Consider the following 16,693-nt stretch of genomic DNA (forward strand, 5'->3'; position numbering starts at 1 on the left):
AAGAAGTTTTATGGAAATAGAGTTTTGCAGGCAGTATGGATATGAAGACAATCGTTCAAATTTTGGAAATCAGTCAGGATGTCACCTAAATGACAGCATCTAGTTTCTTACAGCCAAGAAAGGGATACTCATTTAGGGACTTAGCTACTGAGCCAATTATTTTTACTTCTTTAGGACCCTTCTTGAGAGGCTCTTATCTATGTTCAGTTCAGCCTTACTCATCCAGTGTTTCTAGTGACATTATGGCACAAAGAATAGCATAGTTTATTATTGATAATTGCTCTGGATAATTGCTTCAAGTTCAATTTGTATTGTATCATTCAAGTGATTAAAGATAAAATGAGCAAATATTAAAATATAGACTGAGTAACTTTAAGGCAATGCATTTCAAACTAATGGATTTACTAAGCAATGCTTTAGGGACCCTAGATCATATTTTCATCTCAACCATCCTAATACTTGCCTGCTCATGGATAATGTCAGATAATTCTTTTACCATGTCTCTGAAATTTGACTTTAGGCCTTCATGGTACTCAATTTGATCTTCTTTAATTAGCCGTTCATTTAGTTCAAGTGCAATGCTGCAAGCTTGTATGAATTTCCTGTGGATGAACACAGATAAAGGTTTTATTATTCATTACTACAAAGTTTCACTAATAATCAATTTGATAACAATCACTTGCCTAGAAGGTAGACTAGAATCCTATACTTTCTCACCGTGCCTTTGCGAACACCACTTCCTAAGCCTGAAATACCTTCTTTCTTTTCCATCTCCACCCTTTGGTTTCTTACCTCCTTCAGATCTGGCTCAAAACACATACTCTAGAAAGCCTCTTTGCTCAGCCCTTTACTTTGTATTTTATCAACTAAATTTGTGCTATATTAATTTGCAGCTGTATATAATGAGCCATTCATTAAAAATTTTATTTTGGGTTTACTATGTACCTAGTGTATTGCTGGGTGTTATAGGTGTATAGTGTGTGATTTGGGCTCATAAGAGTGGGGGCAGAGAAGTTGACGATCCATCAAAAAAGTATTTTTCATAATTTTGTGTATTTATAGTTAATGCCACAATTAGAGTCTAGGTCCTAGGGGACAAAGTATTTCACTGCCCATTTGTTTTGTATCCTTGTCACAGCAACCAGCAGAGCCTTTTGTACATGCCAGGCATTAATAAATATTGGTGAATGAATGATAATGGGTTACTATGTAACCTGGAAAAGCTAAAAATATGCAGACAGGAAAAATAAATGGAATTTAGTTAGGGGCAAATGAGCAGATAGGTGATATGTATCTCCTTAGTCTAATTCAGTCAACTCTCTGTCTCTCCGATTCTGAATACAGAATATTTTCAAAACATAATTTTTCTAATGCATGACCTACAGATATGCTCATGTGATTCCCCATATATCTCAGTCTCTGTGCAGCTAAGTAGGGTCATGTGTCTGAGCATGGCTTTGAGCAGAAGGGATACATGTCATTTCCAGGATGAAGGAATATAGAGTTGGTGTGAAACCCTCCAGCTCACCTACTGTCACAGCATACCCTAGCTTACAGAGCTGTCCACTGAAGATATTGTAAATCCTAGACTGACAGAATCCAACTGGAAGTAAGGACACACTAAAGGAGCTAGCAACCATCCCCAGCCCCACTTTCATTCCTACCCTAAATGATCTGAAATGAAATAACATGCGGTCAATCAGGCAATGAAGGAAATCACTTAATGAATGTTGGCTTGTGGTTGTGGCATAAAATATGCAAAATAATAAGGTACTTTGGCATATTCAATCTCTTGGACCATAAGAACATTAATATTCCACAGCATGCAAGAGATCACACATTTCCTCACTACTTAAAGTATTAATAGGAGGCCACTTAGATATTGAAAAGAACAGAGTTTTTGAAGAGTATCTCTTTTGGGAGAAGTATTATTTGGGGAAAACTTTTGCCTATTTTTAAGAAGAAAATTTGAGCAAAAAAATAGGGGTCTACTCTGAAAACTACAAAGCACTTACCTAAACATATCCTTCAACTCATTTACTTTCTTAGGTGGATACTTGCTGGCTTGACAGTCATTTAAGAAAGCCCTTGCATAAGCTAATGGACCAGCATTGACCTAAATTACAAAAGGAGAAAAATAAATATGAGAGAGTTGTCAGAATATAATTAATAAGTAGGTTTTTGCATCTCTCCTTTTTAGGGAAAAAACCCCAAAATATATTAAAAATACGTATTTGAGAAATGTTTATTTTTCTTACTACAAGTTTATTGAAAAATCATTATCTAAAGCAAATAACCAGTAAAGACAATATTCTACTAACTCAGCTAATGATTTTTGATATGTAAATATGGGACTTGGCTACAATCACTGCAATTAATGCCAAGTCAGCTGATATAACACAAAATTTATAAGAATTAATTTAAATGCAATTTCTTTATTAAGTCGATCAAAAATATTACCAGAGTATAATACACAATTACAATCAATGTTTGTTCTGTACCTTTATGTAAGAAAGAGAAACATTAAGAAACATTTAATTCATGTTTGGTTACCAACGTACCTGCACAGAAACACAGCCCTGCAATTTAAGTTGGAGCTGAATCATGTCCACATCGGCAGAGGAGCAAAGCTTTTGCAGCTCTGCAGTTTTATCTTTTATTTCATCAGTAGCAACATCAATAGGTTTTAAATTAATCTGCTGTTCATAGTTTATAGGGATCCTCTTCTTCACGTATGGAAATGAGTTTGAAGCTATTAAAATATTAAGAATGATCAACTATCATAAAAATAATTTGTTAAAACAGCCAAAGTAAAGGAAAAACAATCCATTGTGTTTAATTCTCCCCATGCTTTGTCTGCAAGATGCCTTAGGGTACCATATGGTACTTTACTACTACAGGATTAAGAGAGAAATTCTCTTCATGAGATACCTCTGAGCAAACATGATTACATTTAGGAAAACTATGGTTTATCACATTGGACAGGTTTGTGTAAACTAGAAACTGAACAGCAGCTCAAAGAATGAGTAAAATTTCAGTTACATTTTCCTGCTAGCCAGCTGCTACTTTTGTGTATCAAGAAGGAACAAGTCAAATAAGAAGTTAACATGCAGAGTCCTACTTACTAGTCAAGATAGTTCGGCGCTTGCACTGTTCTTCTATACAGCCTTGCTTTTTGCCTGACAAAGTATAAGGAGCCTCAAAAACAAATCTGTTGATATTATGATTTCTTTCAAATTCAGTCTTTCTTTCTGTGAGTTCTTTGTCATCAAAGTAGGGTTTCACATAAGTGACTTGGATATGAGCATATTTTGGATCAAGCTCTTTGGTATTTACCTACAAAACAGATGTTTTTAATGCAATGGAAAAGAAAAGGGGATAAGGTAAGCCACTAACTCATTTGAGAGCCATTTAGGAACATAGTCATTATGATTGTGTTCTAAACTGAACACACACCTGGAGGGGTGAGTACTTTATTTTTTAAAAATTTCTTGTGGTAACATATAAAAGTTCCCATTTTAACCACATTTAAGTATATAATTAAATGGTATTATATTCACAATATTGTACAACCTTTACCACCACTCATTACCAAAACTTTTTCATCACCCCAGACACTATACCTATTAAACTATAATTTCCCATCCCCTATATTATCTAATCTACTTTGTCTCTATGAATTTGCTTATTCTAGATATTTCATGTAAGTGGAATCATTCTACACTCATTCTTTTGTGTCTGGTTTATTTTATTCAGCATAATAATCTCAAGGGTCATCCACATTGTAGTATGTAACTGAACTTTATGGTTGAATGATATTTCATTGCATGTATATACCACATTTTGTTTATCCATTCATCATTGATGGTTACTTGGGTTGCTTCCACCTTTTTTTGTTTATTGTAAATAAAATTGCTATCAACGTTCGTGTACAGGTATCTGTTTGAGTCCCTTTTCTCAATTATTTTTGGTATATACCCAGAAGTGGCATTGCTGGGTCACATGGTAATTCTGTTGAACTTTTTGAAGAACCACCAGACTGCTTTCCACAGCAGTTGTACCATTATACATTCCTACCAACAATGCATGAGGGTTTGAATTTCTTCACACCCTTGCCAGCAAGTCTATCTTTTTTTAACAGAAGCTATCCTACTGGATGTGAAGTGGCATCCCACTGTGATTTTGATTGCATTTCCCTAATAGCTAATGATGTTCAGCATCTTTTCATGTGCTTGTTGGCTAATGGACATCTACTTTGGAGGAATGTCTATTCAAGTCCTTGGCCCATTTTTTTAAAAAATTTTTTGTTTTTTTTCCCTTGGCCCGTTTTTAAATCAGGTTATTCACCTTTTTGTTGTTGTGTTGTAGGAGTTTCTTCATATATTTTTGATATTAAACCTGTTCTTTATTTAATCAAAGATATTGTTCTCATTATAAAGAATTACAGAAACTTTATTAAGAAATTACAGAAACCTATTTTGAGACTCAAGAAATGTATGAAGAAAATAAAATCTGTAAAAGAACAGTGACTATTTTTCAGTTTCATCTATTTCATTCTAATCTTTTTTCCTATGCATATATTTACAAAATTGGGATCATGCGGAGCATTTTTCATAATATGATTCTTTAAAAATACATTAGTTATTATAGCTCTATATTATAGTCATTATCATGCCTTTTAATAGCTACACGGATAAACATGATTTATTGAACCATTCCTCTCATTAGTAGATAGATTGTTCTCCAATTTTTTGTTATTGTAAATAATGTCCTGATAACCACCCTTGTATTTAAAGCTATATGCATTTTCTCTGACTTTTTCTTTAGGATAAAGTCCTGGAGAAGTTGCTTAGCTAATGGATTTGCATGTTTGTAAGGATTCCAATATAAATTATCCTATGGGAAAGTTTACCAATTTGTACATCTATCAGCAGTGTTTAACATTGTGAGGGTAAGTATTCTTGACTGCATTTTCTTAATCTTATCCTACAGTATGGAGGAAAAGGACCATAGGGAAGCATTATGATTCTATTCCAGAGACACACAAGTGTATCTGTAGTTATTGACTGAAACCATTTCAGGAATAGTCTAAATTCCATGTTAAGAGGTTGTACCATGGGAGGTAAATCCCTGAATTGTCCCTGCCCTGTTGGAGCTTTGATCTTTGGGCTCTAATAACTTTCTCTTGAACGGTCTTCCCTGTTAACTCCAGACTACGCTCAGAACCCTCTTTTTTAACGTTCTCCCAATTAAATCTGACTTGTACCTTGGTCTCAAAAGGGACTCCAATATCATTGCAATTTATGATAGGCCTTTTTGTGTTTAGTGTAGAAAAGAAACAAACAAAAAAGAAATAAAAAGAAGCAAAACATCCCAAGAAACATTCCTGTGTCCTTTTTTATCTCTCCACATATACAGGAGAATAATGGGGGAACAGAATGTTTCTTAGCATCTTTTAACTTCTCTAAGTCCATTCTACTTGTTCTCACTGGGAAATGTACAAGCCTATCTCTAGAAACCTTAACATTATTTTCTCTTCCATTAAAAAGCTGATTTCTCCACAGAGGCCTCAGGAGATAGTTGAGATAATTTGGCTAAAGCAAAGCATAAAAAAGAAATAAGGCAAAACATTCAAACAGTACAAAAACAAGTATACATGAAAAGTAAAAAATTATTTCTTCCTACCTAAGATTCTAGTCCTATTCCTTAAAGGGTAACCATGGCTATCAATTTTGTATGTATTATCCCAGAAATTTCCTATGCATATATAAGTGAGAACATGTGCCTATCAGTTTTTACATAAATGTGATCAGACTATGCATACTATCTTTGTACCTTGCCTTTTTTCCCTTAGTAGTATATCTTGAAATGTTCATATCAATACTCAAAAATATATCACTTTATAAAATGTCTAAGTGACTATATCCATTATGTGGGTACCATTGCCATTTACTTAACCATTTTGAAAGTTTGGGTTGTTTCCAGGTTTTTGCAATACAAACTTTGCAATAGTGAACATCTTTATATGTACATCTTTGTGTGTGTATATCTGTAAGACAAACTCTTAAATGTGAAATTGCTGGGTTCAAGGACATGTACATTTAAAATATTGGTAGATACTGCCAAACTCTCTTCAGATTGTCTATGCCTTTAAGTAGACTTTGCTTTTTGGCAAGATAAGAGTGTTTTTAATTTTTACTTTCACACATTAAAAAAAAAGTATTTTTAAAGGTACTATCTGCTTATTATGGCTGTGGCTATGGAGAATGACTAAAGTATGGTACATAATGAATAATGTCAGGAATCCAGCACTCTTTGGCCAGGTTTGCAGTGACAGAATAAATTAGAAAATTGAATAATGTTCAGAAATCCTGGCTTTCCATTACCTTCCATTTACAGTAATTTATAGCGTGGGCACAGGTCTAAGATAATCTGTTGTCTTAATTCCATAAAATAGCACAAAATAGCGAAACTGATAAAAAGTAGGGAGATTTGGCCACATATTAGTGAGTTCTGAACCTACTAGCAAATCTATTTTTTATTTTCTTATTAGAGCAGTTTTACATTTACAGAAAAATCATGCCTAAGAGTACAGACTTTTTATACACTGCCACCCACATACAGTTTTCCCTATTATTAATAATTTGCAGTAGTGTGGTGCCTTTGTTATAACTGATGAAATACTATTATGATAATACTATAGCCCATAGTTTTACATTAGGGTTCATTCTTTTGTGTTATACAGTTCTATGTTGTTGTTGTTGTTATTTTTCCTGATAACTTATATACATCCCAAAATTTTCTATTTTATCCACTTTAAAATATACAATTCAGTGGTGTTAATCATATTCACAAAGTTGTGCTTCCACCATCATCATTCATTGCCCAAACTTTTCCATCACCCCAAACAGAGCAAATCTATTTTTGAATGTTATAAGTGTGTGTTCAAAATAAAACTGTTTCCAAGAGATATTTGTAAGTCCACAAAGCGAAGAGATTATTTTCAGGCTAGACACTGAAATGTCTTTATCGTTGCCACAGGCTTTTCACTCTAGCAATATAGCCTGCTAGCCTTTGAGTGCTTTTCATAGCACTATGGACACTATAGTCACTCAGTAAATATTGCTGTAGCCTACAAATCCTAAATGGTATAGGACCTTCCTACCTTACAAATCATGTCTCATCCTAGGCACACCCATGGCAACTAAGGGCAGTCAGGTATTCCAACTGTACTTTCTCAAAATTCTCTCTACAGAAAACTGTGCGTTTCCTAGGTAAGAGCTCCTCTTTCTGGAACCTTTCCCATCCTGCCATGGCAGGGCCTAATAGGATGATAATCTTTAGAGCAAAGCCCAAGCCATCTCATCTAAACCTAGTTCACTGCAGATTTAACTACAGTTGATATTACTGAACTAAGGATATCTTAGGATAAAATGTGTGCCTCGAGCTGATTTTAATCATGAAGCATGTAATCGAGAAACATGATGTACAAAAGCATTTACAATAATAACTAATCTATGCTAGCTTCTATTAATAAAAAGTACGCTTTCTATGTCCCACGAACTCAACTAATCACCTTCCATACATTAACTCATTTAATCCATACAGCAACTCCATGAGTTAAATGTTTATATGATCTCCATTTTACTAATGAGAAAAATGAGGCACAGAGAGGATAAGTAACTTCCCCATGGTCACACAGCTAGTGAGTGGCAGAGAATGGAGATTTGAACCCTGGTCTCTCTGACTCCCAAGTCCCTGTCTTTTCTTTCACTATCTGGAAAGGCTCTATTTCTGGGAAAAAGAACAATGTACCATGCTTAGAACAAACAAACAGACACTTCAAAATGCAGGGCATGTGTTACCTTGTCTGAATCTTGAATTATTTTGACATTCTCAGTACCAAATTTTTCACCATAAAGTTTAACAAGTCTCAGGGAAATCTCGGAGAGACCTGTAAGCTTTGGCTCTTTATAGATATACTCCTTTCCATCCTCTTCTTCAAAAAAGGACTATTGTAAAGTTAAAAAGATAATAATTTGTAAAAAGCATGAGCAAAGAGCAATTAAAGAAAATATACCTAAATAACTTGCAATAATATATTTGAAGTTGATTTTAAATAAGAAAATATTACCAAAAGCCACATGCATATAGTCAACTTTTTAGCTTCAAATAAATGAGAATTTTAAAATTTACAAAAATATGAACATATTACTGGCCTAAATATTTCCATACTAGATTTCCTTCATTCCCCTGTATACTTACCTGTTTATTTGAAAGCTCTAACCACTTGATTAAATATTTATACTTTAATAAGCTTAATGGAAAATGAAACAGAAAAATTCAAATCTCCTATGTTGTACTCTGACCTAACTGGTTTAGATATGGGAAACAAAGTGAACTTTACACTTACAAAAGAGGCTCTCTGCTGTTGTGACAGGCACTCTATCTAGACAGAAATCTACAACCAATAACTGCTGCTGTAGTAATCTAACAATTCAAAGGTGAATGTTTAAAAAGAAAAACAACTTTATGAATTAGAGCATACTCACTTGGCCATAAAAGGCAACTCTGAAGAAAGTGCCTAAAAGTCTTTTTTTGGTGTGCATAACCTCCAGGATTTTTGTGTAAGCTCCATGAAGAGTTCTATATACTTGAGTAAGTTTCTGAAAAATGATAATATATGAATTAGCTTTGTCTTTCGGTTAATTACTAAATGGTTTCAAGATGAATGCACAAGGAAAAAAAGCACTAATGTATCCTTTGCAAAATGGTTTTGATAGGGTCATTTCCCCATGGCCTTCCTGACTATTGTCACCATTAGACAAGAGTCCTGAACAACCTTAGGTTTAAGGGTAGAGCTTAAAATTATAACACTGTGTTTCTAAATATAATGCTTCATTTCATTCACATCTTAATGGCAATCATGCTTTTAAAATATTGAGTTACTGACTACTATTTTTATTTATTTATTTTTTTACATGGGTAGGCACCGGGAATCAAACCCGGGTCCTCTGGCATGGCAGGTAGGAACTCTGCTGAGCCACTGTGGCCCACCCCTGACTACTATTTTTAAATGTTTGATTTATTGTAACCAAAAGGGAAACAAATGCTTTCTTGGTGCCTAGAGGGAGATGAGGGTAGATAATCTGTGCAAAATCTTTTGAAAGTGAAAACTAAATACAGATATAAAAATAAGTAATAGTGTAAACCTCAGTGAGGACTGCTTTCATACAAGTTCATAGTCATTTCAAAGAATATATTCTTCTGCACACCCGGTAAAAAGGAGCAAAGAAGCAAAAGTTCTTTCTCCAAAATCCCATCCACATATTATTACCTCCCTGTGTATAAATTCAATTCCAGGGGAAATTTTCCTTACTTTTATCTTGACACTCTTTAGCCCATCCCATAGAGACACGCAGAAAAATCAAACATTGGCATCCTAGAAACAATTATTTCATCTCAAGCAGAATGCTGGGATATCTGCAAAGATCCTTACACTCCAACTGGAAATAGGAATGGGTCCCCTTTAGAAAATATCAGTTTCCTCTAATGTAAAGAGATGATATATATATTTTTCTCGTCTATCATTGGTTGGTTGAGTAGCAAACACCCCTGGGTTCTAATAGCCTGATTGTCAATCTGAGTCAGAAAATGGGGCCTTTATTTTGAAAAACCTCACAAAAGTTCTTAGGATATAATCTTTTGACAGAAGGGGTAATGGCCATTCTCTTAAGCTATTCTTTGCCACCTATATGACTTCAACTTTATTATTTAATGCTCAGTTTAGCGTAATCACTTGACCTCCACTATGGTTTTTTCAGCATGCCCCATATACCCAAAAGTATGGCAAAGAGAGGAAGACCCAGAACCTAGGAAGAAAAAGTGAGTTTGATCAGAGACAGTTTGGAGCACAGATTAGAACATAATCCAGATAGTATTAAGTGAATTTGGTTTTCACTCTTGAAAATGTCTTCATCAATGAAACACTGTCTGTTTTACTTAAGGATAAATTGTTTTGCTTTTTTTCTTAAATGCCTTGAATCCTAAATCACTCCTTTCCACACAGTAGAGGGTAGTAATTTTGATATGGATGCAGACAATTTGAATATATAAAATTTTGTTCAGTGCTGGTGGCAACAGATGTTCAGTTACTATTACACTTTGTAATTACCCTTTTTTAACAGTTTTATCTGGAAGGCCAATATTGAAAAAATTCCTCATAACAGACATCTCATCACTTCCCCATTGTCATATCCCAGCGCCTTTAGTCTCCTCACTGAAATGTAAAGATCAGAATTATGTCTATGCCTCTTCCCTGGACAATATGGAAATTCAACATCTTTTTAAAGTGAAGATAACATTAATGCTTTTACATGAGAGAAGAGAGGTTGCTGAATGAAAATGTTCAGAAAACCGCTGGTTTAATCTAAATTTCAATTTATATTTTACCCTTAATTTCATTTGGAAAATTTATATAAATCGAACATAGGATTCTAATCTCAGGATTTAATTGCATTCGTCAGGACCATAACTTTCGAATTGTACGAATGTGTCAAAATGATATACCATGTTAAATATATATTCTATGATAAAATATGTCATAATGAATTTTCTACTCTTCAGAAAACATAGTGGGTGATAGTAATGTAACTATATTACTTGTCTATCCACTACCAAAATAAAATGCATTGGCCAGCGTGGTGATTTGAAGCTTTATGTTCCCCAGAGAAACATATTCTTTAATCTAATCCATCCCTGTGGGTGTGGACCCATTGTAAGTAGGATCTTTAAATGAGGTTACATCAATTAAGGTGTGGCCCAGACCAATCAGGCTAGGTCCCAATCTGATTACTGGAATCTTTTATAAGAGAATGAAATCCAGACAAACAGAAAGCCATGGAAGCAAGAAGCTGAAATTAACGAAACCCAGAAGAGAAGGGAGAGACCAGCAGATGCCGCCATGTGCTTTGCCTTGTGACAGAGTAGCCAAGGATCACTGGCAACGGGTCTCTGGGAAGAAAGCATCTCCTCGATGAGGCTCTGATTTGGATATTTTTCCACCTTCAAAACTGTAAATAAATTCCCATTGTTTAATCTGACCCATTTCATAGTATTTACTTTGAGCAGCCAGGAAACTAAAACAGCCAACGATTAAAATATATGATTTGGATATTTTTCCACCTTCAAAACTGTGAATAAATTCCCATTGTTTAATCTGACCCATTTCATAGTATTTGCTTTGAGCAGCCAGGAAACTAAAACAGCCAACGATTAAAATATTTAAATTTCCTACCTCAAATTCACGACGTTTCTCATAAATTGGAATGATCAACTTGGAAATCTCAGAAATTACTTCGTAACGTTCTGCTTTCCATAAGCCATCTACACACTGCTCTAACAATTCCAGTAAAACTTCCTGCATTAAGAGAAAACCCAGTCAAGAATTAGAAATCGTTTTAGTTTTACATAAATAAAATTTTAACCATTTTAAGTCAAAGACCAATATCCTAAATTTAACAAAATGCATAGGAGGGGCATACTTGTGGGACCATATTTACTAAATGAAATATTTGAAATACAGACCATTCTTAAAAATATGAAATAAATGTTGACAATAATTAACTATATCTATATATTTTGTTTTGGGTAATGAACATGTCCATTGTACTTGCAAATGGTGAGAACAAATAATTTTCAAAGGGAATATATATTGTTTGGTCCAAACTAAGGACATCTGAAAATGTCTAACAGGGTAAATCTACTAAGCCTGTAAATTCTCATTATTTTCCCTTTACATTGAAATTTTATTTACATATGAGAAGTCTGTAGATAATGTGACAACTTTTAAAGCTGTTGTGTGATTTGGTGTTGACTAAAATGTTATTTGGTAAGAATGCTTCTTTCCTGTTAGTTTTTAAAAAATCATTAAGATAACTTCGCATAGAGGCCATCCAAAATATACAACCAATGGCTCACAATATCATCATAGCTGTGCACTCATCACCATGATCATTTTTTAGAACATCTGCATCACTTCAGAAAAGAAATAAAATGAAAACAGAAAAAAATGAATACATCCCACACCCTTTACTGTCCATCTCATTGACCACTCGCATTTCAGTCTACTCAATTCTTTTTTACCTCTTATCTGCCCCCTATTATTAATTTATTTTTTGTCCTTATTTTTTTTTTTACTTATCTATCCATACCCTGGTTAATAGGAGCATCAGACATAAGATCTTCACAATCGCACAGTCACATGGTAAAGCTATATAGTTATACAAACATCTTTAAGAATCAAGGCTACTGGAACACAGCTCTACAGTTTTAGGTACTTTTCTCCGGCCATTCCGGCCACTCCAATACACCATAAACTAAAAAGGGATATCTATATAATGTGTAAGAATAACCTCCAGGATAACATCTTGACTCTGTTTGAAATCTCTCAGCTACTGAAATTTTATTTTGTCTCATTTCTCTCTTCCCCGTTTTGGTTAGGAAGGCTCTCTCAATCCTGTGATGCCAGGTCCTGGCTCATCCCAGGAGTTCTGTCCCACATTGTCAGGGGGATTTACACCCTGGGATTCATGTTCACCTGCCAAGCTGGCTTAGAGAGAGAGAAAACATCTGAGCAAAACAAAGAGCTTCTCTGTGAGGAACTCTTATTCTCTGCCCAAATTACTCTGTGATGCATTGGGGCATCACACTAATCTATACAAACCAACAAAATCTCCCACCCTATTCAAGATTCTATGTAATTATGGTGTTTGGATAAAACGTCCATACAAGTTAAAGTAGATAATGTGCTACCCAAAATATAAATTTTGCACCCAATAAACATCTTTTCCTACAGAGAAGTTGAAGTTTTAAAATATGGACCATATCATCCTTTACCCTGTATTCTGCTCTACCTTAGTCCTATCCAGATCAGCTTCACTTATATCTCTACTCAAAATCTCATCACATTTTCAACTTTTTAAAAAGTTCCTGTATGGGGTAATGCTGACTTTCATAGCTTCAAAGCTTTAACTCTGAGTCTCAGGTGTCACACAAATACCCAAAGTTCCAGGGAACAACCAGGTTATATACAATGAGCTCAGTATCTCAGAATTTAGAAATAACAGTTATAACTTCAGAATAGATGTGACTGCTCTAAGAGCTTACAATCTAGGAACCTTTACAATAGGCCCCAACATGATAACCCATGCTATGCTGTTGACTTCAATTCTCTGAATTTCTATATTATAGTTAGTCCATATAAGCGAGGTATGATAATATTTGTCTTTTTGTTTCTGACATTTCATTCAACTTACTGCCCTCAAGGTTCATTCACCTAGTTCATGTCTCACAACTTCATTCCTCCTTGCAGCTCCTCAGTAGTCCATCTTACGTATACACCACAGTTCCCCTTTCCATTCCTCAGTGATTGTATCCTTAGGCCACCTCCTTCTATTGTAAATCATGAACACTGCTGCCATAAACACCAGTGTGCAAATGTCCATTCGTGTCCCTGCTTTCAGTTTCTCCGGGTATATACTTAGCAACAAGGTTGCAGGATCATTTGGCAACCCCAACTCTAGGCTCCTCCAGAGGGGCTGTACCACTCTGCTTCCCTACCAAGAGTAAATAGGTACATCTCCCTCTCCACATTTTCTCTAGCACTTGTTTCTCTTTGTTCATATTTAAACAGTTTTATTTGCACATCACACAATCCAAACTAAGAAAAAATCAATGGTTCCTGGTATGGCCACATAGCCATGCCTTTGTCACCACAATCGATATGAAGACATTTCCTGTTTTCTGCAAAAGATCACATATCGCTCCCCCATATCCACCGCTTGTTGACATTTAGTTTTGGCATAATGCCTTTGTGGATTCAGTGGAAGCATATTACAATGTTACTGTTGACTATAGACCCTAATTTACATTGATTGTATTTTTTCCTCTATAACATTTCATTTTCAACACCTTGCAACATTAACATGTATTTATTCTTCCTCATGCAAAAACATTCTTGTATTAGTACAGTTAATCACCATCACTGTCCACTTTACACATTCCTAAGTCATATCATCACAGTCTTTACCCTCTTTCCTTCTGTTGTCATATGTGCCCCCAGCTCGTCTCCCTCAACCATACTCACATTCAGCTTCATTCAATGTACTTATATTATTGTGCTACCATCAGAGAGATTATGCTATCCATTTCTGTATCTTTATAATCAGTCCTGTTGTGCATTCTGCACTCCTTCAGCACTAAATGCCCAATCTCTACTCTCTATCTCCTGATAACCTGTATCCTTAACCTTAACTCTCCAGGTTCACTCGTTAATGTTAGTTAATATTAGTGAGACCATACAGTATTTATCTTTTTGTTTCAGTCTAATTTCACTCAGCATAATATCCTCAAGGTTCACCCACGTTGTTACATGCTTCATGATTTTATTCTGTCTTATGGGTACATAATATTCTATTATATGTATATACCACAACTTGTTTAGCTACTCGTCCGCTGATGGACATTTGGGCTGTTTCCATCTCTTGGCAGTTGTGAATAATTCTGCTATAAACATTGGTGTGTAAATGTCCACTTGTGTCCTTACCTTCATTTCTTCTGAATATATATCTAGCAATGGGATTGTTGGCTCATATAGCAATTCTATACATAGCTTCTTGAGGAACCACCATGCTGCCTTCCACAGCGGTTGCAACATTTTACATTCCCATCAACAGTGGATAAGTGTGCCTCTTTCTCCACGTTCTCTCCAGCACGTCATATTCTGTTCTTTTGATAATGGCCATTCTAGTGGGTGTGAGATGATATCTCATTGTGTTTGATTTGCATTTCCCTAATAGCCAGGGAAGTTGAGCATCTTTTCAAATGCTTTTTAGCCATTTGTAATTTCCTCTTCTAAAAAGTGTCTGTTCATGTCTTCTGCCCATTTTTTGATTGGGTTGTTTATTTGTTATTGAGTTGTAGAATCTCTTTCTATATTCTGGATATTAAACCATTATCTGATATGTGGTTCCCAAATGTTATCTCCCATTGCATAGGCTGCCTTTTTACTTCGCTGACAGAGTTCTTTGATGCACAAAAGTATTTAATTTTGAGGAGATTCCACTTCTCCAATTTCTTTTTCAGTGCTCATGTTTTGGGTGTAAGGTCTAGGAAACCACCTCCTATCAAGACTTTCGATACTTCCTGTGCCTGTTTGAAGTTATTATGTTCCCCAGAAAAGCTATGTATTTTAATTCTCATTCAATATTGCTGGGTAGGATCTTTATGATTGTTTCCATGGAGTTGTGACCCACCCACTGGTGGGCGGTAATTTTTGTTAGATGGTTTCCACAGAGATGTGTCTCCACCTATGCAAGGTGAGGTTGCTTACTGGAGTTCTTTAAGAGGGAACCATTTTGGAAAAAGATCTAGAGCCACCAGAGCCCTCACAGCCAGGGAATGTTGGAGATAAAGAAAGAAAATGCCCCTGGGGAAGCTGCTGAAGAAGCCTGGAGACAAAGCCAGCAGATGTCGCCATGTGCCGTTTCAGCTGAGAGAGAAACCCTGAATATCATTAGTCTTCTTCAACCAAGATATCTTTCCCTGGATATGTTAATTTGGACATTTTCATGGCCTTAGAACTGTAAAACTGCAATTTAATAAACTCCCCTTTTAAAAACTGTTCTGTTTCTTGTATATCACATTCCGGCAACTTTTACAAACCAGAAAACTTCCCTACATTTTCTTCTAAAAGTTTTATGGTCTTAGCTCCAATGTTTAGGTCTTTGATTCATTATTAGTTCATTTTTGTATAGGGTATGAAATATGCATCCTCTTTCATTCTTTTGCATATGGAGATCCAGTTCTCCAAACACCATTTCTTAAGGAGGCTGCTCTGTCCCAGTTGGGTTGGTTTGACAACCTTGTCAAAGATCCATTGTCCACAGGGAGATGATCTATTTCTGAACACTGAATTCGATTCAGTTGGTCAGTGTGGTAGTTAGATTCAGTTGTCAACTTGGCCAGGTGAAGGCACCTAGTTTTGTTGCTGCGGACAGGAGCCAATAGTACATGAACCTTTGTTAATTACATCTGCAGTCGGCTAGGAGGCGGGCCTGCTGCAATGAATGACATTTGACTTAATTGGCTGGTGCTTAAATGAGAGAGCACAATGTAGCGCAGCCTAAGCAGCTTGGCATTCCTCATCTCAGTACTTGCGGCTCAGCCCAGGCCTTTGGAGGTACAGAAAGGAATCACCCCAGGGAAAGATGCTGGAACCCAGAGGCCTAGAGAGAAGACCAGCAGTGACCATCCTGTGCCTTCCCACGTAAGAAAGAATCTCAGTGGAAAGTTAGCTGCCTTTCCTCTGAAGAACCAACAAAATAAATCTCCTTTTATTAAAAGCCAATCTGTCTCTGGTGTGTTGCATTCCAGCAGCTAGCAAACTAGAACAGTTAGTATACCTATATTTATGCCAGTACCATGCTGTTTTGACCACTGTAGCTTTGTAATGTGCTTTCAAGTCAGGTAGTGTGAGAGCTCCCATTTCATTTTTCTTTCTCAAGATATTTTAGCTATTCGGGGCACTTTGCCTTTCCAAGAAAATTTGGTTATTATTTTTCTATTTCTGCAGAGAAAGTAACTGGAATTTTACCTGGTATTGCATTGAGTCTATAAATCAATTTGGGTAGAA

At 35.6% G+C, this 16,693-nt stretch overlaps 1 protein-coding gene across 2 annotated transcripts in view; it reads right to left on the reverse strand.

Annotated features, from left to right (window-relative positions):
- DOCK11 (dedicator of cytokinesis 11) overlaps positions 1–16,693 on the reverse strand; it is a 218,988-nt gene that overhangs the window by 8,770 nt on the left and 193,525 nt on the right. For both annotated transcript variants that reach the window (XM_077146576.1, XM_077146575.1), the window contains 7 exons: positions 11,297–11,419; positions 8,553–8,666; positions 7,866–8,012; positions 3,126–3,336; positions 2,562–2,752; positions 2,016–2,116; positions 464–602 (listed from right to left, as the gene is read on the reverse strand). In XM_077146576.1, the coding sequence (XP_077002691.1) occupies positions 464–602; positions 2,016–2,116; positions 2,562–2,752; positions 3,126–3,336; positions 7,866–8,012; positions 8,553–8,666; positions 11,297–11,419 (1,026 nt within the window). The remainder of the gene's footprint in view (positions 1–463; positions 603–2,015; positions 2,117–2,561; positions 2,753–3,125; positions 3,337–7,865; positions 8,013–8,552; positions 8,667–11,296; positions 11,420–16,693) is intronic.

The sequence above is a fragment of the Tamandua tetradactyla genome, chromosome X, assembly GCF_023851605.1.
Source record: "Tamandua tetradactyla isolate mTamTet1 chromosome X, mTamTet1.pri, whole genome shotgun sequence".
In the NCBI taxonomy this organism is placed as follows: domain Eukaryota; kingdom Metazoa; phylum Chordata; class Mammalia; order Pilosa; family Myrmecophagidae; genus Tamandua; species Tamandua tetradactyla.